We start from the raw sequence: 25,564 nt of genomic DNA, 5'->3' as shown, positions 1-25,564 counted from the left end.
CCTACACTATTGCTAATATCATGACGAGATTCTGAAAGCGCCAGAATGTCGAAGTATTTTGTATTGGTGTCGAGTGAAAAGATATACGACAGGAGCAACAAGTACGACCAACACCAACAGGGCCGTAGCAAATCGTACGAATATTTGTGCGGTCCTACGTTGCCTGCGATGGTCATCAGTCGCATTATGTCTACAGATCATGGGTAAAGCTACCTCCGGAATGGCTGGTTGCCACTTGAATGTTTCCAATCGGTCGATGCTATTCCTGAGATATCTGGGGGAAGGTCTACGCCCGGGAGGTTGCAGATGACGAATACACCCCATACGGTGCCGGGTCAACTAACTGAATAGCTTGCATATAAATGTTGCCGTAATCTTCACCCACGGGTACTGACCACCCCTGCTCCACTGATGTACTAACGTCAGAGGGATTCACGCGCGGTCGACGGTGATGCTCTCCGCTTACTGTATGCCCGCTCCGACCTCGTTCACAGCCCGCCGGGCGTCTCCGTGAGTGCCGCTGGACAGCATCACCTGGACACCGTAAGCGTTTCTGGCCTGGACACACGGAACACCGCGGTTACCCCCTATGCCGACGGTGTGATGCGTCGACGGCATGACGTGGGCCTCAGCGCGGCGTGTTCGTGTCGTCCGTCAGACAATGCCCTGACGTAGCGTCACACCTGACGGCGAGCTCGTCTGCTCGGGTGCTGCTCAACAGAACGCGTTTTCTGGGCTTCCTGCACACGCAGGGAGTCGCACCGGCGACGAGGCCTGGCGCGGCTGGCGATGGCCGAGCTCACACGGCTCTTCCTGCAGCCGCGCCTGCCCTGCCTGGTCGCAACCGCCGTGCCGTCCGTGATGAACATGATGAAACCGCTAGGCTACAGTTCGGTCTGCAACGTGTTCTGGGCGCAAGTCTATCCAGCAGAAGTCGTGCGACGCAAAACAGTGTAAGATGATGGCGTCCAGCAGCCGGGCGGTCCGACGAAAACGTCATCGTAGCGCGTATAACTGCCGGTCAAAATTTATAAATACAAGCTTTGAAGCGTCTATATATATATATATATATATATATATATATATATATAGATATATATGGATATTAACATGATTAACAGCTGACGGTCTGGTTATTAATAGTGGGAATGGAAGCGAGGCTGGGTTTGTGATTTGGCCAGACGACGGAAGGCCACTCGCGCTCGGCTTAGGTGGCATGTTGTCCGAAGCCGGTGACGCGCGTTTTCGGTGCGGCTGATCGCACGTTTAGCCCGCGCTAGGCTACCTTGACTTTGCCGTTGCTTTTATGCATATATGCTCACACACCTATATATATATATATATATATATATATATATATATATAACATGTGCATGTGTATGTATGTTATATATCATTGCATGCCAGAAACAAAAATGGGTAATATCCGAGAAGTTCAACGCAACTTTCCTTATACGTAGCATCCAAAGCTCTGTCCCCCCAACAATTTTGAGAAATCGACAACCCTGAATACTTCTATGCGTACACAGCGTTTACAACCATTCTCAAACATGGCTGTGACGGCACTATCAAAAACGTCGAAATAAATTGGCAATCGAACGACATGGCGTTCCGAGTTAAAACGGTGTCCTGCCTAAATGGTGGTCAAACCGTCCGTAGCGTGTTCGTGCTAGGTGCTAGGTCGTCTTGGCGCGCACTTCCGGAGCGTACGCCAAGGCAAAACGTGACAAACAAAAACCGTACTCGCTCATTGGAAAACGCAGCAGGCGGCCCGAGGTGGATAGATGTGCCGCGCGCAACGCCATCTCGCGGTAAGGTGCGCTGTAGGCCATGGAGGACACATGCTCTGTGGTCGTTGCACACCCCGACCCTTGGCACAAGCAGCGTGCCAGGACGGTCCGCGCCGTCGCCTGCAGCCGAGAACGGCCTTGAGAGGGAGAGTTCTAAGACCAGGTGTTGACACTATCGGATCGGAGCAGGGCCTCTTGTCACCATGGGTCTGGGCGCCAACGGGCACGTGTCAGTCGGTCGCTTTATCGGCGCGCTAGGGGCGGTGAGGGCTCATGCTCGGTCCGACCATGAACAAACAGGACGTACAGCTGGTGAACGAAGGGGATATAGACCATCTTGTGGCTCGTCTGGAGGCACACGGCCCAATCACAGCGAAGGTGAGTAGTCCTGAGCCGCAAGGCTTCACACCCTACGTCATAGGTTTAAATGGGCCGTGAAAGAACTCAGACTGCTTCACAGGATGCACGGCCATGTGTATTAAACATTTTCAACGACATCATATTCTGTGATGTTATCACAGTCCAAGGTACGGCTACGTGTTGTTTACAGAGCCGCGGCGCGACCAGTGAACGAGGCTTGACGAGTGATTCGAGTATTGATATAAAGTTCAAACTAAACCCCGGCTTAGCACACCGTCACGCTATTTGGAGACTAAGATGTGAATTGGATGGTGATTGTAGAAGGTAACGCATGCAATATTTACGCAAACGAGGTCTCCGTTTACAGCGCCTGTGCTACGTCAAGAAAAGGGATGCGCATCAGCGTTGTAAGTAATCCATTCTGTGGTAAAGGAGACGACCAATGGGCCGTCTCGCTTTTGGGCTCTGATTTGGGTGGGGAGCTTCAGTCCCCAGCTTCCAAAACCATTGCCACGGCCCAAGCTCAAGCAACCACACCATCAACGACCTCTACAGGCTGGACAGCGCTGCCAACGCCGGAGACCGAGCTGTGACTTAACACGCGCTGGGGTGGGAGTCACGTTGACCCCCCGAAGATTTTTCCGGAATAGTTTCCGAACGGCGCGGGGCCGCCGCGCCAAATTTGGCCAAATCTTGAGGCACGGGACCATACCCCCATGAAACATGCCCAGGGAACCTAAAGGCTCCGAAGGAATCCATAACCGACCGAGCGGATGCAGTTTCCTAACAACAAAAACACATCAAATTGGACGCCTTTGAGCCTAGACGACCAAGAACAATTGTTCGTATAGTAAAGAATTCACAAGCAAACGAAGTTACTTACTGGTCAAGGAAGTCCCGCTTGGGGAATTTTGGGGCTCATTATGCTGTATAGAGGCATTACAGTGTTGATTGCCCTGGCCTTATATCGGATGCGTATTGAAAGTGCAGAGTTATACAGGCACTGGTCATAAGGCCCAGTGTCAATGAAGTCAGCGTGCGTGAGATCCACGGGTTGGGACACTGTCCACTTCCTCGCAACCCTTCACATGATGATTCGGATACTGCCGGATAGCGACTACCGGAGCCGATTTCGCCCAGCCTCAGCCGACGAGTGACGTCAAGTGGTACAGTGCGGCCCAGCTAAGAGAATGTTCCACTTTGTAGGACGTTTTGGAACTGAAATAGCTATTTTGAGGACCTTTGATGCAGTTAAAAGGTCATGTCCTTTTTAAGGACCCAAGCGATCTGGTTTGCTGATGTTACAACGCCCGCAAAAGTACGAAAAGGTATATTTGGAGCTTATGTCAAAGTTTGCCTCGGCAGTAATGACGTCATAGAAACTTTATGCGACCGCGGTCATGTTACAGGCTGTTAAGGCTGCTGATCTCATGGCAGCAAATTGAGGAACCTACTCGCGCGGTGGAAAACGCAGCACGTGGCCCGCGGAGGATAGATACACCGCACGCCACGCCATCTCGCGGAAAAAGTGTTTTGTAAGACATAAGGAGAGAAATAGGGATGATAATGAAAGCGAAGTGAAGCCAGAACGGGTGGGCCGAGAGGCAACCTGGAGAGGAACCCCGGACCGGGTGCACGACGCATACCCTGCAGAGCGGTCCCCTTGCGCGGGTTAACTCTCGGCGTTTAGCCCCCCAGGCGCGTGTAGACTTGCCTCACCGTTGTCCATCTTCATCCCATAGCCTTTAAATGATCATTGATGGTCGAAAGGGCTTTAGTTTATATGACCGATAATCAACAATCCGGTTTCATAAAGAGAAGTTCCTACTTACTCCCTGCTAGTCGAAGTAATTTCGACGTAACTTCCCTATTTCTTACGCCGGCGTGATTAACTTGGCATGGCTCCTTGGAAATTAATCGTAAAATACCGAAGTGAAGCAATTTCAATAGCGATAAAACGGTCGTTCCCATGGCAACCTTGCTATTGCTTTGGCCCCAAAAGGTCTACATGCTGATTAAACAATCCAGGAATATCTTAAAGGTGACTTAAAAAATCTGGTCATTTATTGGATTAAACTCGATGATGCATTCGTGATTTGTGTGACAATTACATCAAAGAATAATCACGATCACTTTTGTAATTCGCTGGAATGCAGAAAGTGTACAATTATTGGTATTGTTTCACTATACGAAGAAGTAAAAACAAAATGTACTCGTGTTTCGTACATCCATACCCTGAGCTTTCTTGTGCTACGTATCTAGAAACTATGCACAACAACGACAAAATCTTCTTAAAATAGCTGACTTACGCCTCCTCTATGTTGTGTGTCTTGTTAACACAAAAATGTGTATTCATGTCACAGTAGTGAAAAAATGATCCAGTGAAATGCGCGTCATGTGGGAGAGAGATTGATTTTTATAAACGGTCTGCCAGCTTTTTCGACCACAGTTCTTATGTTTGCGATGCCCAGAAATCTGTACGAACTACAGTTGCATTGAGTTTCTCATATATGCAAACTCAACCGCCCGTAGCTGATGTTGGCATCGCTTCATGTCTCAGCAATGTCTCACTGCAGGCTGATCCTCGGTCTAAATGGCCTAATCCTTCGCTCTTGCACGGCCATGCGCCGGCTCCTTTATGGATACCAATGATGATCTTAGGACAGACCAGAGCATATTTTAATCTATTTCAGTTCCGGGGTGAATGTCTACTCCACGGTCAAGTCAGCTGCGCTTATGTAATCTGATGGATACCTGGTGAAGTATAGATTTAATTCAGACTAGTTCAAATGCTCCGTAAATATCTACTTTACGGGCGTTGACGTAAATAGTTGCTATTTACTTTCCTGCAGCCAGATTAGAGGTAAAACCCCAGAAAGTTACTCCCTACGCCTCAATTCAACGGCATTATCTGTTTATGAAACTAGTTGCAAGCAGCGTTAAAGTGATGCATAGATTGCACATCGATTAAGTGTAAATAGACGGTCATTATGTCGGCAAATGGTGCTCACGGGCGCCAGACATGAAAGACAATAATTGTTGTGCCAGCTGAACCGCCACATGGCCAGTGAAATGGCAACACTTTGATTATGTTTTTCTGACGTCATGAATGCCTGGATATCCTTAAAATAGCCTTCCCGAAAAAGTCGGCGCGTCTTCGCGAGTGCATAGCTCAGAAATTAGGCGAAAGACCTAGAAAGCTGGAAACTCCAGGTCTTAAGATGGGCAGCGCTCTGATCTGCTCCGAATGATTCAAGAAAGCTATCTCAGTTTAAAGCCTCATACAAATGTGGAGTCCGCTGGGTCCGTGGCCGCCATCAGCGGCTCTGCTGTCCGGGGACGCGCCTGCGCTCTCTCAAGTGAGAGCCATTGCTCCCGATGGACAGCGCAGTGGCAGCCAGGCGCCCCCGTCGCCGCCGAGCTCCCGCAGCGGGTAGATTCCTGGCCAGTTGGCGTCCCCAACCGGCTTCAAGGGAAGCGGAGACTTCCCTTGTTCTGAGTGTTGTGTGACTCAATTATGGTTGAAAGGACGTCGTAACCAGAGGTTATGGGCCCGAAACATCGTAACCAGAGGTCATGGGCTGAAACATCGTAACCAGAGGACATGGGCTGCAGGATAACACGTGGCTAGTGGATCAGCAGCTCGTGGACCGCAGTGGTGAATCCGGGAGTGCCTCGCACTCTGGAACGGCCGTCGAGCCGTGTTCCCTTCGTTACATGATCTCTTGGCTGGGCTGGTCCACATAGGAGTGGATGTTCTCCTAAAAGTGCTTTGCATTGCATACAACTTCAAAATTTGTATTTGTGTTTGAGTCGCTACGCATTTCTTCGCTTCCGCCCGCACGTTCTTGCGACGTGTGGTTCTCTGACTTGTAACGTAGGTGAACCATGCATTCGAAAATCATCACAATGCTTGCATCTAGCTCGGGCCAAGCATGATATAAGTTTCCCGGGCATGCCTCTGGTTCAATCGCCTATAGACCATTTATTCCTGCTTAGTGTGATGTTCCAGATAGTGCAGCACTGTTTGGAGCTTGCCTCGGTGGGTGGCGGTCGTAACCTTGTCATCAGTCATTGTCTGGTGCCGCCGAAAGCTGACGCCGACGTCCGGTTGGTCCGGGTAGGCAGCGTGCGGCTACAGATCACTTGATCTACCGATCCTAGTAGGATAGACCCGTTTCTGACTGATTTTTGGCCGACTCGCTGAAGTGCTCTGCCTTCAGTAGTCGAAATAGTCTGTAGGAGGCTTGTTGTTCTGTCCTACAACACTAGACTGGGCACCGCAGGTCAGACACAGGAGTACCAGCGAGACGAAAAACGGCTGTCTTTCCCGGGCTGGCTCTGCCGGACCGCTCTGTTGTGTTGTGACTATGGCCGGTGGCAGCCCCGTCGTCCAGACGGGCAGACCAGCTCCTGCAGCTCCACCAGTCCGCGTAGCGACGTGTTCAAGAAGCAAATGTAGAGGTACTTCCACTCGCGCGACAGTGATAGAGTGAGTGTCTCTCTGTGCATCAATTTCTCGGGTAGCCCTTATGACATCGTTGCAAGAGGGGAAAGATGTCCATGGAGTGTGCTTTGACAAACGAATGCTTGATATGCCAGGAAATTTGGAAACCTCCCATCGACGAAAAGTGCCGAGCTTCCTCTAGAATTTTTCTTACGGTCGCGCTACCGATGCAGTGCACAGGACCGCTACCTTTGGTAGTCGCACTGGTGTTCCGGTTGTTTTATTCAGAGTAAATGCGATGTGACATGAGTGCACACTTTATGCCCTCTGTTTCATAGCAGAGATGCGCTTTTCGGTGTGCCTTTTACGAGGTGCTGCCCGTTTCTTCACTCAGTTCCTTTGTCTCTAAAAACCATCGACGGGCGGCCACAAGACTGTACCCTGGGTCAGCCGTGTTTCACTATCCGGGAATATCGCCATTCATTCAGTCAGAAATCTATCCCCCAGTGCCCGGTGACCATAATTGAACAGTGTTAAGCAAAAATGAAGACTCAAAAACCTAAGGCGTTGAAAAAAATGTTTGGAATCAGAGAAATCAAGCTCTGAAAAATCTTAACTGAGCTGCGGTTCTGCGATCCTTCTGTGTCATCATTTCCAAGACTTATATACAGATACAGGTTTATTTCGCGCAAGAAACGACGAACTGTACTTTGTAACTTGTATCGAGGTATAGTTGGTGTGAATTCGAGTAATGTGCAGCATTCTATTGATCCATTGCCACGGTTCTTTGGTTACATATGTGTAGTCAAACCGTTTTTACATCAGTTCTGCTTCGTGAGAAAGACTGGTTACTGGCTGGTGCCATAAATGCGATATTTCTTTTCAAGGGCATGCCAAATGCATTTCGCTTCTAACACTAGCAGACTCGCTTTCATTTTCCAATAGGTATTTCCGATTCAAAGTTAAACAGACAAACATGTTGAACAGAAAATCCTAAACGCTCTTTGCAAAACGGGAAGGAGATACACGGGGTAAACAACACAATCATAAACGTTAAGAAGCAATAAGTTATAAGCCGGATGGAAGCCCCCGGTTACACTTATCAAAAATCTTCTTCCCAGACACCACTTGCACCACAATTTTTTTAGCTGTACGACTGTCGACGCTGTGAAAGGAGCACTTAGATTTATGCTCGTTGTTGCTAACCTCATAATCACTTACCCAGGTGGAAGGACTTTTCTCTCAATTCTAAACACAGCAAAGCAACCTGCGATATTCATGTGAGACATAGATACTAATCCAGCCGAAAAGATGCTTAGTCCAACCCTCGCCTCAGCTTTCGTACTCTGTGTGTGTGTTGTGTTGTGTGTGTCTGTGTTGTTGTGGTTGTGGTGTGTGTGTTTGTGGTGTTGTGTGGTGGGTGTGTGGTGTTTGTGTTTGTGTGTGGTGTGTGTTGTGTGTGTGTTGGTGTCGTGTGTGTTGGGAGTGGTGGTGTGTGTGTGTGTTTTGTTGTGTTTGTTTGTGTTTGTGGTGTGTGTGTTGGTTGATGTGGTGTGTGTTGTGTGTTGTGGTGTGTGTGTTTGTGTAGGTGTGTGGTGTGTGTGGTGTTTGTGTGTGTGTGTTGTTAGTGTGTGTGTGTGTTGTGTTGTTGTGAAATGTTGTCGAGCACTCTTAGCCAATCGATTTTGGCAACTACTCTTTATCGCCGTCAGCTTCGAAAGCTTCTGGATGATGGCGTGCAAACCATTGTCATTTAACTATGGACCCCGCTTTCCTTACAGTCGAGGTGTCTGCTGGCTTCTGATTCACGCGGCGTCAACACGTGCAAGCATTGGATCTACGCAAGCCCCGACACGTCGAAGCCGCTAGTGTCTATTGTAATTACGGTCAGTGGATAAAAGAACATGCTGAAATAAGCTTCACGCGACAGACAATCCGTTGAAATTTGACAGCAGAGTAGGACCTAGAGCAGGAAATCATGTAAGACCCAAGAAACATTGGAAATGTTCGCAAGGTCTCCGTGGGTGCTTACTGCCTTCGAGAGAGATTTTGTAGATGAAACTGATGAGTTCAGAGCTCTTATGCTAAGTAATCAGCCTTTCAAATACCAGGAGATACAGGCTTAACGACGTTGGGGAGCCAACACTGGATACAGCAACCTATTCGGTGCTCCAAACTCTGCTTATGATAACGGGCCAAAAGTGCTACTCACTTGTATCAATGCATTCGTGATTTTTAGCAGAGCCTGAAATGTTGCATACCGACAATTTCACCATTGCTTGGTACATAGCCTCGTTTCTCTGAATCCACAATGCCAAACAACCACGAGCTGAATTTCTCTCTTGCTTATGCAAAGCTGTTGATTGAAGACCGAACTAAATGGCTCTAGACGCTCGCTATTAACGTGCGCGTTGGATATCCGCTTATTCTGGAAGCCTTCCCTCCCCGTAACTTTACACCCCATTCCTTCAGCGGGGAACCACGCCTGACCTGAGCCGACCTAATGCGCTCGCTCTCCTCCAACTTGACCTGACCCCGGCTTCCCTCCTGCCGACCTACGACAGTTGGCCGCGCCTGACTTGCACGTGGTCGACGCCTTCGCGCCGGAGGACGCAGCCAGCATGCGTCGCCTGGCTGCCGCCATGCTGGCGCCTGAGTTGCACGAACATCTGTGGCGGGTGCCGTTCCGTGCCGACTGCTGGCCCTGCTACCTGGAGCCGGTGCTGGACTACGTCCGTCACCAGAGAGAGTTCAGCTCCAGACTCATCGAAGCCAACACGTTGTTCGTCAAGGAGACGTCTTCGCCGGCCGAGGATGTGCTGACCCGCTGGTGCGTATGCTCAACTGCCTGGGAGAAAGGAGAGGCAGCTCTGGCCGATGGGTTGTGTTCGTGTGGTGACTCTAGGATCTGGGTTGATCTGGCTCCTTACAGCCGAGGCATGTTTTGCATTGCATGTAATGTGAACAGTTGGGAGGTGAAATATCAGCTTTGCTATTGGTGCTACGGAAATGCAGTGCCCGAAAGCTAGCATTTGCCAAATATGAACGATTGGTTAGTGAAAGATTATAAGCGCACGTTCATACCCGTGAATGCGTATACGACTGAACAGCGTGTTAGCATGGACCCGAGTGGGGTTAAATTCGAATCCCTGAGGATCTTTTCGCAATGATTTCTAAGCGTCGCAGGTTTACCGCGCCAAAATTTTGCATAGATGTAGACAGTTGAACAACAGATCGCTTGATACAAAAAAGTAGACTTACCTCGTTAAGCCACTGACCTACGGTAAGTCAAAATCAGGCCATGGATTCGGCGAAGCCAATTTTGTGGAATCGTTCAGCCCGATGCAACAGCAGGGTGTTAGAAGAAACCATACATTTCTGAGATACTTCCTTAGGCAACACAACAATCGAATGTCCGTATCCCAATGGTGTCGACTCGGGTATGGATGTCAGATTAAGGTCAAAACCAACCTATTGTGTTACTCTAAGACCTGCCGAATGGCGCAGTTTCTGGTGCTCACTTCTAATTTATTGATAATGGGAACAGCATTATGCATCTTCAAAGGATCTCGTAAAGGTCAGAAAAGGTAACTGATATAAAATGATCCAGGTAAACATTTTGTTTTTAGGAACATACTACCTAGCGTTACGTTTGTCGCTTATTCGAATGGAAAAGTCAACTCGGTCTTTTATGATTTTGTTCACCATGACCTGCGAAATATCAAACCAGGTCAGTAACCTTACATGAGCATGTGGCCTTTAGAAAAAAACAGGTATCTAGGTTCTAGGACGACTTGGACACCAGCTTAGAATTTGACCTTCTTTTACCACATTTGACCCTAAGGCCATGACCTAGAAACCTCAGATTTTGACCTAAGTAAGACCACCTACAGACCAACACATCTTGTGGATTTTGTGTCTTTGGCTCTCTTAGCTCCCAAGATCTCAGAAGGGGGAGGGGAAATTGACCCCCACCCGAGAGAAAGGAATCCAGCAGGCCACCCGGGCGCGTGTTAACACGCGTCCGGGCGACTGTATGATTATCTTTGCTAAGAGGGGCTCAATTTGATCCCAAGCTAGAGGCACCAAATGTACAGAGTGGGGTGGCCTTGTATGTGAACTCATGTGTATCCAGATTTGATTTTCTTAGGTCATGACCTTAGGGTGAAAAGAATTTTTGAATTGTCTTTAAGGTGTCCTCAGAGCTCCTCATGCAGCCACTACATACTTATATGTCGTTGTGTCGAGTGACTTAAATGCCGTTAGCGGTTATTGCGATTCATTGGCCTTCCTCGACATTTAAAGGGTCGTGGTGGCTAAAACCTATGAGTTTGCTGTATTGTTTTCAATTTCAACGAGTGTCAGTGATTATAATAGGTGGTATGTTCCTCTAGACAACATGTTGCTCTGCGTCATTTTAGGCCAGTGATCTAGTCTGACATGTAAGAAGTTCAGGGAAAAGTCTCTTATGTTGGCTGTTATAAAAATCAAAATGATCATTAAAAACTTCCCCATAACGCAAGCACTCCCGTAAAAAGGAGATTGGGTTCGACTCGGTCTTATCTTCAAAGCTGACCAAAGGCCAAGGTGATGTGTCGCAATCCTAAATTTGCTTGCCTAAGTGTATCACAAACGATTCCAGAGATGTATGGTCTCGTCCAATAACTCGTTCTCGCGTGCAGTTGAACGGTGCAGCAGAATGCTACTTCGGTGATAGAAGCAGCCTGCTTTTGACCTGCAATGGGACACCGACCTTACAGGGCACATTTCAATCTTGTGAACAAAAACATCTGTCATAAAATTGCCTCCAGTTTGCCAAGTTTTGGCGCCACTTGACCGCGTCGTACGGAAATCATTTTGGAAAAAAGCGTTCGCGGGTCAAACTGGCCTCACCCAGGCGCGTGTTAATGCCCCCAAAGAATCAGAGACGAGGAATGAGCAGACCACCTACACTATTGCTAATATCATGACGAGATTCTGAAGCGCCAGAATGTCGAGTATTTTGTATTGGTGTCGAGTGAAAAGATATACGACAAGGAGCAACAGTACGACCAAACACCAACAGGGCCGTAGCAAATCGTACGAATATTTGTGCGGGTCCTACGTTGCCTGCGATGTCATCAGTCGCATTATGTCTACAGATCATGGGTAAAGCTCCTCCGGAATGGCTGGTTGCCACTTGAATGTTTCCAATCGGTCGATGCTATTCCGAGATATCTGGGGGAAGGTCTACGCCCGGGAGGTTGCAGCTGACGAAATACCCCATACGGTGCCGGGTCAACATAACTGAAATAGCTTGCATATAAATGTTGCCGTAATCTTCACCCACGGGTACTGAACCACCCTGCTCACTGTATGTACTAACGTCAGGGGGATGTCACGCGCGGTCGACAGCTGATGCTTCCGCTGACTGTATGCCCGCCTGACACTCGTTCACAGCCCGCCGGGCGTCTCCGTGAGGCCGCTGGACAGCATACACCTGGACACCGTCAAGCGTTTCTGGCCGTACACCGCGGTTACCCCCGATGCCGACGGTGTGATGCGCGACGGCATGACGGTGGGCCTCAGCGTCGGCGTGTTCGTCGCCGTCGACAATGACGTGGCGTCATCACCTGACGGCGAGCTCGTCTGCTGGGTGCTGCTCAACAGAAACGCGTTTCTGGGCTTCCTGCACACGCTGGAGTCGCACCGGCGGCGAGGCCTGGCGCGGCTGGCGATGGCCGAGCTCACCCGGCTCTTCCTGCAGCGCCGCCTGCCCTGCCTGGTCGCAACCGCCGTGCCGTCCGTGATGAACATGATGAAACCGCTAGGCTACAGTTCGGTCTGCAACGTGTTCTGGGCGCAAGTCTATCCAGCAGAAGTCGGTGCGACGCAAGAAACGGAGTAAGATGATGGCGTCCAGCAGCCGGGCGGTCCGACGAAAACGTCATCGTAGCGCGTATAACTGCCGGTCAAAGTTTATAAATACAAACTTTGAAGCGTTTATATCTATATATATATATATATATATATATATATATATATATATATATATATATATATGGATATTAACATGATTAACAGCTGACGGTCTGGGTTTTAATAGTGGGAATGGAAGCGAGGCTGGGTGTGATTTGGCCAGACGACGGAAGGCCACTCGCGCTACGGCTTAGGTGGCATGTTGTCCGAAGCCGGTGACGCGCGTTCGGTGCGGCTGATCGCACGTTAGCCCGCGCTGAGGCTACCTTGACTTTGCCGTTGCTTTTATGCATATATGCTTCACACACCTATATATATATATATATATATATATATATATATAACATGTGCATGTGTATGTATGTATATATATCATTGCATGCCAGAAACAAAAATGGGTAATATCCGAGAAGTTCAAACGCAACTTTCCTTATACGGTAGCATCCAAAGACTCTGTCCCCCAACAATTTTGAGAAATCGACAACCCTGAATACTTCTATGCGTACACAGCGTTTACAACCATTCTCAAACATGGCTGTGACGGCACTATCAAACGTCGAAATAAATTGGCAATCGAACGACATGGCGTTTTCCGAGTTAAAACGGTGCCTCGCATAATGTGGTCAAACTCGTCCCGTAGCGTGTTCGCTAGGTGCTAGGTCGTCTTGGCGCGCACTTCCGGAGCGTACGCCAAGGCAAAACGTGACAAACAAAAACCGTACTCGCTCATTGGAAAACGCAGCAGGCGGCCCGAGGTGGGTAGATGTGCCGCGCGCAACGCCATCTCGCGGTAAGGTGCGCTGTAGGCCATGGAGGACACATGCTCTGTGGTCGTTGCACACCCGACCTTGGCACAAGCAGCGTGCCAGGACGGTCCGCCGTCGCCTGCAGCCGAGAACGGCCTTGAGAGGGAGAGTTCTAAGACCAGGTGTTGACACTATCGGATCGGAGCAGGGCCTCTTGTCACCATGGGTCTGGGACGCCAACGGGCAGCTGTCAGTCGGCTTTATCGGCGCGCTAGGGGCGGTGAGGGCTCATGCTCGGTCCGACCATGAACAAACAGGACGTACAGCTGGTGAACGAAGGGGATATAGACCATCTTGTGGCTCGTCTGGAGGCTCACGGCCCAATCACAGCGAAGGTGAGTAGTCCTGAGCCGCAAGGCTTCACCTACGTCATAGGTTTAAATGGGCCGTGAAAGAACTCAGACTGCTTCACAAGATGCACGGCCATGTGTATTAAACATTTTCAACGACATCACATTCTGTGATGTTATCACAGTCCAAGGTACGGCTACATGTTGTTTACAGAGCCGCGGTGCGACCAGTGAACGATGCCTGACGAGTGATTTGAGTATTGCTATGAAGTTCAAACTAAACCCCGGCTCAGCACACCGTCACGCTATTTGGAGACTAAGATGTGAATTGGATGGTGATTGTAGAAGGTAACGCATGCAATATTTACGCAAACGAGGTCTCCGTTACAGCGCCTGTGCTACGTCAAGAAAAGGGATGCGCATCAGCGTTGTAAGTAATCCATTCTGTGGTAAAGGAGACGACCAATGGGCCGTCTCGCTTTTGGGCTCTGATTTGGGTGGGGAGCTTCAGTCCCCAGCTTCCAAAACCATTGCCACGGCCCAAGCTCAAGCAACCACACCATCAACGACCTCTACAGGCTGGACAGCGCTGCCAACGCCGGAGACCGAGCTGTGACTTAACACGCGCTGGGGTGGGAGTCACGTTGACCCCCCGAAGATTTTTCCAGAATAGTTTCCGAACGGCGCGGGGCCGCCGCGCCAAATTTGGCCAAATCTTGAGGCACGGGACCATACCCCCATGAAACATGCCCAGCGAGCCTAAAGGCTCCGAAGGAATCCATAACCGACCGAGCGGATGCAGTTTCGTAACAACAAAAACACATCAAATTGGACGCCTTTGCGCCTAGACGACCAAGAACAATTGTTCGTGATAGTAAAGAATTCACAAGCAAACGAAGTTAATTCTTCACTGGTCAAGGAAGTCCCGCTTAGGGGAATTTTGGGGCTCATTATGCTGTATAGAGGCATTACAGTGTTGATTGCCCTGGCCTTATATCGGATGCGTATTGAAAGGTGCAGAGTTAATACAGAGCACTGGTCATAAGGCCCAGTGTCAATGAAGTCAGCGTGCGTGAGATCCACGGGTTGGGACACTGTCCCACTTCCTCGCAACCCTTCACATGATGATTCGGATACTGCCGGATAGCGGACTACCGGAGCCGATTTCGCCCGCCTCAGCCGACGAGTGACGTCAAGATGGTACAGTGCGGCCCAGTAAGAGAATGTTCCACATTTGTAGGACGTTTTGAACTGAAATAGCTATTTTGAGGACCTTTTGATGCAGTTTAAGGTCATGTCCTTTTTAAGACCCAAGCGATCTGGTTTCTGAGTTACACGCCCGCAAAGTACGAAAAGGTATATTTGGAGCTTATGTCAAAGTTGCCTCGGCAGTAATGACGTCATAGAAACTTTATGCGACCGCGGTCATGTTACAGGCTGTTAGGCTGCTGATCTCATGGCAGCAAATTGAGAACCTACTCGCGCGTTGGAAAACGCAGCACGTGGCCCGCGGAGGATAGATACACCGCACGCCACGCCATCTCGCGGAAAAGTGTTTTGTAAGACATAAGGAGAGAAATAAGGATGATAATGAAAGCGAAGTGAAGCCAGAACGGGTGGGCCGAGAGGCAACCTGGAGAGGAACTTCGACCGGGTGCACGACGCATACCCCGCAGAGTGGTCCCTTGCGCGGGTTAACTCTCGGCGTTTAGCCCCCAGGCGCGTGTAGACTTGCCTCACCGTTGTCCATCTTCATCCCATAGCCTTTAAATGATCATTGATAGTCGAAAGGGCTTTAGTTTATATGACCGATAATCAACATCCGGTTTCATAAAGAGAAGTTCCTACTTACTCCCTGCTAATCGAAGTAATTTCGACGTACCTTCCTATTTCTTACGCCGGCGTGATTAACTTGGCATGGCTCCTTGGAAATTAATCGTAAAATACCGAAGTGAAGCAATTTCAATAGCGATACAAACGGTCGTTCCCATGGCAACCTTGCTATTGCTTTGGCCCCAAAAGGCTAACATGCTGATTAAAAATCCAGGAATATCTTAAAGGTGACTTAAAAAATCTGGTCATTTATGGATTAACTCGATGATGCATTCGTGATTTGTGTGACAATTACATCAAAGAATAATCACGATCACTTTTGTAATTCGCTGGAATGCAGAAAGTGTACAATTATTGGTATTGTTTCACTATACGAAGAAGTAAAACAAAATGTACTCGTGTTTCGTACATCCATACCCTGAGCTTTCTTGTGCTACGTATCTAGAAACTATGCACAACAACGACAAAATCTTCTTAAAATAGCTGACTTTACGCCTACTCTATGTTGTGTGTCTTGTTAACACAAAATGTGTATTCATGTCACAGTAGTGAAAAAATGATCCAGTGAAATGCGCGTCATGTGGGAGAGAGATTGATTTTTATAACGGTCTGCCAGCTTTTTCGACCACAGTTCTTATGTTTGCGATGCCCAGAAATCTGTACGAACTACAGTTGCATTGAGTTTCTCATATATGCAAACTCAACCGCCCGTGTGATGTTGGCATCGCTTCATGTCTCAGCAATGTCTCACTGCAGGCTGATCCTCGGTCTAAATGGCCTAATCCTTCGCTCTTGCACGGCCATGCGCCGGCTCCTTTATGGTTACCAATGATGATCTTAGGACAGACCAGAGCATATTTTTAATCTATTTCAGTTCCGGGGTGAATGTCTACTCCACGGTCAAGTCAGCTGCGCTTATGTAATCTGATGGATACCTGGTGAAGTATAGATTAACTCAGACTAGTTGAAATGCTCCGTAAATATCATACTTTTACGGGCGTTGACGTAAATAGTTGCTATTTACTTTCTGTACCAGATTAGAGGTAAAACCCCAGAAAGTTACTCCCTACGCCTCAATTCAACGGCATTATCTGTTTATGAAACTAGTTGCAAGCAGCGTTGAAGTGATGCATAGATTGCACATCGATTAAGTGTAAATAGACGGTCATTATGTCTGCAAATGGTGCTCACGGGCGCCAGACATGAAAGACAATAATTGTTGTGCCAGTGAACCGCCACATGGCCAGTGAAATGGCAACACTTTGATTATGTTTTTCTGACGTCATGAATGCCTGGATATCCTTAAAATAGCCTTCCCGAAAAAGTCGCGCGTCTTCGCGAGTGCATAGCTCAGAAATTAGGCGAAAGACTAGAAGCTGGAAACTCCAGGTCTTAAGATGGGCAGCGCTCTGATCTGCTCCGAATGATTCAAGAAAGCTATCTCAGTTTAAAGCCTCATACAAATGTGGAGTCGGCTGGGTCCGTGGCCGCCATCAGCGGCTCTGCTGTCCGGGGACGCGCCTGCGCTCTCTCAAGTGAGAGCCATTGCTCCCGATGGACAGCGCAGTGGCAGCCAGGCGCCCCCGTCGCCGCCGAGCTCCCGCAGCGGGTAGATTCCTGGCCAGTTGGCGTCCCCAACCGGCTTCAAGGGAAGCGGAGACTTCCCTTGTTCTGAGTGTTGTGTGACTCAATTATGGTTGAAAGGACGTCGTAACCAGAGGTTATGGGCCGAAACATCGTAACCAGAGGTCATGGGCTGAAACATCGTAACCAGAGGACATGGGCTGCAGCATAACACGTGGCTAGTGGATCAGCAGCTCGTGGACCGCAGTGGTGAATCCGGGAGTGCTCGCGCTCTGGAACGCCTGTCGAGCCGTGTCCCCTTCGTTACATGATCTCCTTGGCTGGGCTGGTCCACATAGGAGTGGATGTTCTCCTAAAAGTGCTTTGCATTGCATACAACTTCAAAATTTGTATTTGTGTTTTGAGTCGCTACGCATTTCTTCGCTTCCGCCGCACGTTCTTGCGACGTGTGGTTCTCTGACTTGTAACGTAGGTGAACCATGCATTCGAAAATCATCACAATGCTTGCATCTAGCTCGGGCCAAGCATGATATAAGTTTCCCGGGCATGCCTCTGGTTCATCGCCTATAGACCATTTATTCCTGCTTAGTGTGATGTTCCAGATAGTGCAGCACTGTTTGGAGCTTGCCTCGGTGGTGGCGGTCGTAACCTTGTCATCAGTCATTGTCTGGTGCCGCCAAAAGCTGACGTCGACGTCCGGTTGGTCCGGGTGGACAGCGTGCGGATACAGATCACTGATCTACGGATCCTAGTAGGATAGACCCGCTCTGACTGATTTTTGGCCGACTCGCTGAAGTGCTTTGCCTTCAGTAGTCGAAATAGTCTGTAGGGGGCTTGTGTTCTGTCCTACAACACTAGACTGGCACCGCAGGTCTGACACAGGAGTACCAATGAGACGATAAACGACTGTCTGTCCCAGGCTGGCTCTGCCGGACAGCTCTGTTTTTTGTGACTATGACCGGTGCAGCCGTTGTCGCCAGACGGGCAGACCAGCTCCTGCAGCTCCACCAGTCGCGTAGCGACGTGTTCAAGAAGCAAATGTAGAGGTACTTCCACTCGCGCGACAGTGATAGAGTGAGTTCTCTCTGTGCATCAATTTCTCGGGTAGCCCTTATGACATCGTTGCAAGAGGGGAAGATGTCCATGGAGTGTGCTTTGACAAACAAATGCTTGATATGCCAGGAAATTTGGAAACCTCCCATCGACGAAAAGTGCCGAGCTTCGTCTAGAATTTTTCTTACGTCGCGCTACCGATGCAGTGCACAGGACCGCTACCTTTGGTAGTCGCACTGGTGTTCCGGTTGTTTTATTCAGAGTAAATGCGATGTGACATGAGTGCACACTTTATGCCCGCTGTTTCATAGCAGAGATGCGCTTTTCGGTGTGCCTTTTACGAGGTGCTGCCCGTTTCTTCACTCAGTTCCATTGTCTCTAAAAACCATCGACGGGCGGCCACGAGACTGCACCCTGGGTCAGCCGTGTTTCACTATCCGGGAATATCGTCATTCATTCAGTCAGAAATCTATCCCCCAGTGCCCGGTGACCATAATTGAACAGTGTTAAGCAAAAATTAAGACTCAAAAACCTGAGGCGTTGAAAAAATGTTTCGAATCAGAGAAATCAAGCTCTGAAAATCTTCAACTGAGCTGCGGTTCTGCGGATCCTTCTGTGTCATCTTTCCAAGACTTATATACAGATACAGGTTTATTTCGCGCAAGAAACGACGAACTGTACTTTGTAACTTGTATCGAGGTATAGTTGGTGTGAATTCGAGTAATGTGCAGCATTTTATTGATCCATTGCCACGGTTCTTTGGTTACATATGTTTAGTCAAACCGTTTTTACATCAGTTCTGCTTCGTGAGAAAGGCTGGTTACTGGCTGGTGCCATAAATGCGATATTTCTTTTCAAGGGCATGCCAAATGCTTTCGCTTCTAACACTAGCAGACTCGCTTTCATTTTCCAATAGGTATTTCCGATTCAAAGTTAAACAGACAAACATGTGAACAGAAAATCCCTAAACGCTCTTTGCAAAACGGGAAGGAGATACACGGGGTAAACAACACAATCATAAACGTTAAGAATAAGTTATAAGCCGGATGGAAGCCCCCGGTTACACTTATCAAAAATCTTCTTCCCAGACACCATTGCACCACAATTTTTTAGCTGTACGACTGTCGACGCTGTGAAAGGAGCACTTAGATTTATGCTCGTTGTTGCTAACCCATATCACTTCCCAGGTGGAAGGACTTTTCTCTCAATTCTAAACACAGCAAAGCAACCTGCGATATTCATTGAGACATAGATACTAATCAGCCGAAAAGATGCTAGTCCACCTCGCCTCAGCTTTCGTCTCTGTGTGTGTGTGTTGTGTGGTGGTGTGTGTGTGTGTTGTGTGTGTGTGTGTGTGTGTGTGTGTGTGTGTTGTGTGTGTGTGGTGTGTGTGTGTGTGTGTGTGTGTGTGTGTGTGTGTGTGTGTGTGTGTGTGGTGTGTGTGTGTGTGTGTGTGTGTGTGTGTGTGTTGTGTGTGTGTGTGTGTGTTGTGTGTGTGTGTGTGTGTGTGTGTGTGTGTGTGTGTGTTGTGTGTGTGTGGTGTGTGTGTGTGTGTGTGTGTGTGTGTGTGTGTGTGTGTGTGTGTGTGTGTGTGTGTGTTGTGTGTGTGTGGTGTGTGTGTGTGTGTGTGTGTGTGTGTGTGTGTGGTGTGTGTGTGTGGTGTGTGTGTGGTGTGTGTGGTGTGTGTGTGTGTGTGTGTGTGTGTGTGTGTGTGTGTGTGTGTGTGTGTGTGTGTGTGTGTGTGTGTGTGTGTGTGGTGTTGTGTGTGGTGTGTGTGTGTGTGTGTGTGTGTGTGTGTGTGTGTGTGTGTGTGTGTGTGTGTGTGTGTGTGTGTGTGTGTGTGTGTGGTGTGGTGTGTGTGTGTGTGTGTGTGTGTGTGTGTGTGTGTGTGTGTGGTGTGTGGTGTGTGTTGTGTGTGTGGTGTGTGTGTGTGTGGTGTGTGTGGTGTGTGTGTGTGTGTGTGTGTGTGGTGTGTGTGTGTGTGTGGTGTGTGTGTGTGTTGTGGTGTGTGTGGTGTGTGTGTGTGTGTGTGTGTGTGTGTGTGTGTGTGTGTGTGTGGTGTGTGTGTGTGTGTGTGTGTGTGTGGTGTGTGTGTGTGTGTGTGTGTGTGTGTGTGTGTGTGTGTGTGGTGTGTGTGTGTGTGTGATGTGTCGAGCACTCTTAGCCAATCGATTTTGCAACTACTCTTTATCGCCGTCAGCTTCGAAAGCTTCTGGATGACGGCGTGCAAGCCATTGTCATTTAACTATGGACCCCGCTTCCCTTACAGTCGAGGTGTCTGCTGCTTCTGATTCAGCGCGGCGTCAACACGTGCAAGCATTGGATCTACGCAAGCCCCGACACGTCGAAGCCGCTAGTGTCTATTGTAATTACGGTCAGTGGGTAAAAGAACATGCTGAAATAAGCTTCACGCGACAGACAATCCGTTGAAATTTGACAGCAGAGTAGGACCTAGAGCAGGAAATCATGTAAGACCCAAGCAACATTGGAAATGTTCGCAAGGTCTCCGCGGGTGCTTGCTGCCTTCGAGAGAGATTTTGTAGATGAAACTCATGAGTCCAGAGCTCTTATGCTAAGTAATCAGCCCTTCAAACACCAGGAGATACAGGCTTAACGACGTTGGGGAGCCAACACTGGATACGGCAACCTATTCGGTGCTCCAAACTCTGCTTATGATAACGGGCCAAAAGTGCTACTCACTTGTATCAATGCATTCGTGATTTTTAGCAGAGCCTGAAATGTTGCATACCGACAATTTCACCATTGCTTGGTACATAGCCTCGTTTCTCTGAATCCACAATGCCGAACAACCACGAGCTGAATTTCTCTCTTGCTTATGCAAAGCTGTTGATTGAAGAGCGAACTAAATGGTTCTAGACGCTCGCTATTAACGTGCGCGTTGGATATCCGCCTATTCTGGAAGCCCTCCCTCCCCGTAACTTTACACCCTATTCCTTCAGCGGGGAACCACGCCTGACCTGAGCCGGCCTAATGCGCTCGCTCTCCTCCAACTTGACCTGACCCCGGCTTCCCTCCTGCCGACCTACGACAGTTGGCCGCGCCTGACTTGCACGTGGTCGACGCCTTCGCGCCGGAGGACGCAGCCAGCATGCGTCGCCTGGCTGCCGCCATGCTGGCGCCTGAGTTGCACGAACATCTGTGGCGGGTGCCGTTCCGTGCCGACTGCTGGCCCTGCTACCTGGAGCCGGTGCTGGACTACGTCCGTCATCAGAGAGAGTTCAGCTCCAGACTCATCGAAGCCAACACGTTGTTCGTCAAGGAGGCGTCTTCGCCGGCCGAGGATGTGCTGACCCGCTGGTGCGTATGCTCAACTGCCTGGGAGAAAGGAGAGGCAGCTCTGGCCGATGGGTTGTGTTCGTGTGGTGACTCTAGGATCTGGGTTGATCTGGCTCCTTACAGCCGAGGCATGTTTTGCATTGCATGTAATGTGAACAGTTGGGAGGTGAAATATCAGCTTTGCTATTGGTGCTACGGAAATGCAGTGCCCGAAAGCTAGCATTTGCCAAATATGAACGATTGGTTAGTGAAAGATTATAAGCGCACGTTCATACCCGTGAATGCGTATACGACTGAACAGCGTGTTAGCATGGACCCGAGTGGGGTTAAATTCGAATCCCTGAGGATCTTTTTGCAATGATTTCTAAGCGTCGCAGTTTTACCGCGCCAAAATTTTGCATAGATGTAGACAGTTGAACAACAGATCGCCTGATACAAAAAAGTAGACTTACCTCGTTAAGCCACTGACCTACGGTAAGTCAAAATCAGGCCATGGATTCAGCGAAGTCAATTTTGTGGAATCGTTCAGTCCGATGCAACAGCAGGGTGTTAGAAGAAACCATACATTTCTGAGATACTTCCTTAGGCAACACAACAATCGAATGTCCGTATCCCAATGGTGTCGACTCGGGTATGGATGTCAGATTAAGGTCAAAACCAACCTATTGTGTTACTCTAAGACCTGCCGAATGGCGCAGTTTCTGGTGCTCACTTCTAATTTATTGATAATGGGAACAGCATTATGCATCTTCAAAGGATCTCGTAAAGGTCAGAAAAGGTAACTGATATAAAATGATCCAGGTAAACATTTTGTTTTTAGGAACATACTACCTAGCGTTACGTTTGTCGCTTATTCGAATGGAAAAGTCAACTCGGTCTTTTATGATTTTGTTCACCATGACCTGCGAAATATCAAACCAGGTCAGTAACCTTACATGAGCATGTGGCCTTTAGGAAAAAACAGGTATCTAGGTTCTAGGACGACTTGGACACCAGCCTAGAATTTGACCTTCTTTTACCACATTTGACCCGAAGGCCATGACCTAGAAACCTCAGATTTTGACCTAAGTAAGACCACCTACAGACCAACACATCTTGTGGATTTTGTGTCTTTGGCTCTCTTAGCTCCTGGGATCTCAGAGGGAGGGGAAAATTGACCCCCACCCGAGAGCAAGGAATCCAGTAGGCCACCCGGGCGCGTGTTAACATGCGTCCGGGTGACTGTATGATTATCTTTGCTAAGGAGGGGCTCAATTTGATCCCAAGCTAGAGGCACCAAATGTACAGAGTTGGGTGGCCTTGTATGTGAACTCATGTGTATCCAGATTTGATTTTCTTAGGTCATGACCTTAGGATGAAACAATGCCAAATTCTGGGTTGTCTTTAAGGTGTCCTCAGAGCTCCTCATGCAGCCACTATATACTTACATGTCGTTGTGTCGAGTGATTAAATGCCGTTAGCGGCTATTGCAATTCGTTGTCCTTCCTCGACATTTAGAGGGTCGTGGTGGCTAACAGCCTATGAGTTTGCTGTATTGTTTTCAATTTCAACGAGTGTCAGTGATTATGATAGGTGATTTTCTCCTCCAGACAACATGTTGCTCTGCGTCATTTTAGGCCAGTGATCTCGTCTAATAATTTGTTCTCGCATGCAGTTGAACAGTACAGCAAAATGTTACTTCGATGATAGAAACAGCCCGATTTTGACCTGCAATGGGACACCGACCTTACAGGGCACATTTCAATCTTGTGAACAAAAACATCTGTCATGAAATTGCCTACAGTTTGCCAAGTTTTGGCGCCACTTGACTGCGTCGTACGGAAATCATTTTGGAAAAAGGCGTTCGCGGGTCAAACTGGCCTCACCCAAGCGCGTGTTAATGCCCCCAAAGAATCAGAGACCAGGAGTGAGCAGACCACCTACACTATTGCTAACATCATGACGAGATTCTGAAGCGCCAGAATGTCGAGTATTTTGGATTAGTGTCGAGTTAAAAGATATACGACAAGGGGCACCAGTACGACCAAACGCCAACAGGACCGTAGCAAATCGTTCGAATATTTGTGCGGTCCTCATGAATAGCTACGTTGCCAGCGATGTGGTCAGTCGCCTTATGTCTACAGATCGCGGGTAAAGCTCGTCCGGAATGGTTGGTTGCCACTTGAATGTTTCCAATCGGTTGATGCTATTCTGAGATATCCGGGGAAGTTCTACCCCCGGGAGGTTGCGGTTGACGAAATATCCCAAACGGTGCCGGGTCAACATAACTGAAATAGCTTGCATATAGGTGTTGCCGTAATCTTCACCCACGGGTACTGAACCACCCTGCTCACTGTATGTACTAACGTCAGAGGGATGTCACGCGCGGTCGACAGGTGATGCTTCCGCTGACTGTATGCCCGCCTGACACTCGTTCACAGCCCGCCGGGCGTCTCCGTGAGGCCGCTGGACAGCATACACCTGGACACCGTCAAGCGTTTCTGGCCGTACACCGCGGTTACCCCCGATGCCGACGGTGTGATGCGCGACGGCATGACGGTGGGCCTCAGCGTCGGCGTGTTCGTCGCCGTCGACAATGACGTGGCGTCATCACCTGACGGCGAGCTCGTCTGCTGGGTGCTGCTCAACAGAAACGCGTTTCTGGGCTTCCTGCACACGCTGGAGTCGCACCGGCGGCGAGGCCTGGCGCGGCTGGCGATGGCCGAGCTCACCCGGCTCTTCCTGCAGCGCCGCCTGCCCTGCCTGGTCGCAACCGCCGTGCCGTCCGTGATGAACATGATGAAACCGCTAGGCTACAGTTCGGTCTGCAACGTGTTCTGGGCGCAAGTCTATCCAGCAGAAGTCGGTGCGACGCAAGAAACGGAGTAAGATGATGGCGTCCAGCAGCCGGGCGGTCCGACGAGAACATTATCGTAGCGCGTATAACTGCCGGTCAAATTTTATAAATACAAACTTTGAAGCGTCTATATACATATATATATATATATATATATATACATATATATGGATATTAACATGATAAACAGCTGACGGTCTGGGTTTTAATAGTGGGAATGGAAGCGAGGCGGGGTGTGATTTGGCGAGACGACGGAAGACCACTCGCGCTTGGCTGAGGTGGCATGTTGTCCGAAGCCGATGACGCGCGTTTCGGTGCGGCTGATCGCACGTTAGCCCACGCTGAGGCTACCTTGACTTTGCCGTTGCTTTTATGCATATATGCTTCACACACCTATATATATATATATATATTATATATATATATATATATATATACATATATATATATGCATATATATATATCTCTATATATATATATGCATATACATATATACACATATATATATATATATATATATATATATATAACGTGTGCATGTGTATGTATGTATATATATCATTGCATGCCAGAAACAAAAATGGGTAATATCCGAGAAGTTCACCGTAACTTTCCTTATACGGTAACTTCCAAAGACTCTGTCCCCCCAACAATTTTGAGAAATCGACAACCCTGAATACTTCTATGCGTACACAGCGTTTACAACCATTCTCAAACATGGCTGTGACGGCACTATCAAACGTCGAAATGAATTGGCAATCGAACGACATGGCGTTTTCCGAGTTAAAACGGTGCCTCGCATAATGTGGTCAAACTCGTCCCGTAGCGTGTTCGATAGGTGCTAGGTCGTCTTGGCGCGCACTTCCGGAGCGTACGCCAAGGCAAAACGTGACAAACAAAAACCGTACTTGCACATTGGAAAACGCAGCAGGCGGCCCGAGGTGGATAGATGTGCCGCGCGCAACGCCATCTCGCGGTAATGTGCGCTGTAGGCCATGGAGGACATGCTCTGTGGTCGTTGCGCACCCGACCTTGGCACAGGAGGCGTCCCAGGACGGTCCGCTGTCGCCTGCAGCCGAGAACGGCCTTGAGGGGGAGAGTTCTAAGACCAGGTGTTGACACTATCGGATCGGAGCAGGGCCTCTTGTCACCATGGGTCTGGGACGCCAACGGGCAGCTGTCAGTCGGCTTTATCGGCGCGCTAGGGGCGGTGAGGGCTCATGCTCGGTCCGACCATGAACAAACAGGACGTACAGCTGGTGAACGAAGGGGATATAGACCATCTTGTGGCTCGTCTGGAGGCTCACGGC

At 49.0% G+C, this 25,564-nt stretch overlaps 1 protein-coding gene across 2 annotated transcripts; it reads left to right on the top strand.

The window, feature by feature from the left end:
* Nucleotides 1-2,043: 2,043 nt before the first annotated feature.
* Nucleotides 2,044-24,377, top strand: LOC119105271 (uncharacterized). Of its 2 annotated transcripts, none has more exons than XM_037228739.1 (4): nt 2,044-2,168; nt 20,391-20,495; nt 21,174-21,439; nt 23,839-24,377. In XM_037228739.1, exons 1-4 carry the CDS (start codon nt 2,064-2,066, stop codon nt 24,284-24,286), a joined length of 924 nt encoding a protein of 307 aa, XP_037084634.1. In that variant the 5' UTR covers nt 2,044-2,063; the 3' UTR covers nt 24,287-24,377. The 2 variants fall into 2 exon arrangements, with proteins under 2 accessions (XP_037084634.1, XP_037084635.1); XM_037228740.1 differs by lacking the exon at nt 2,044-2,168 and adding an exon at nt 14,037-14,081.
* Nucleotides 24,378-25,564: the final 1,187 nt, after the last annotated feature.

The sequence above is a fragment of the Pollicipes pollicipes genome, unplaced genomic scaffold, assembly GCF_011947565.3.
Source record: "Pollicipes pollicipes isolate AB1234 unplaced genomic scaffold, Ppol_2.1 Scaffold_6138;HRSCAF=7277_pilon_pilon_pilon, whole genome shotgun sequence".
NCBI lineage: Eukaryota > Metazoa > Arthropoda > Thecostraca > Pollicipedomorpha > Pollicipedidae > Pollicipes > Pollicipes pollicipes.
This window is presented reverse-complemented; position numbering and strand designations above follow the sequence as displayed.

What these genes read in the sequence shown, in the direction of transcription:
- LOC119105271 (XM_037228739.1), top strand. Translation starts at nt 2,064, where the DNA reads ATGCTCGGTCCGACCATGAACAAACAGGACGTACAGCTGGTGAACGAA. An exon ending in TAGTGTCTATTGTAATTACG is followed by an intron (nt 20,496 to 21,173) that starts GTCAGTGGGTAA and finishes GACCTACGACAG; the next exon opens with TTGGCCGCGCCTGACTTGCA. An exon ending in GAGGATGTGCTGACCCGCTG is followed by an intron (nt 21,440 to 23,838) that starts GTGCGTATGCTC and finishes ACTCGTTCACAG; the next exon opens with CCCGCCGGGCGTCTCCGTGA.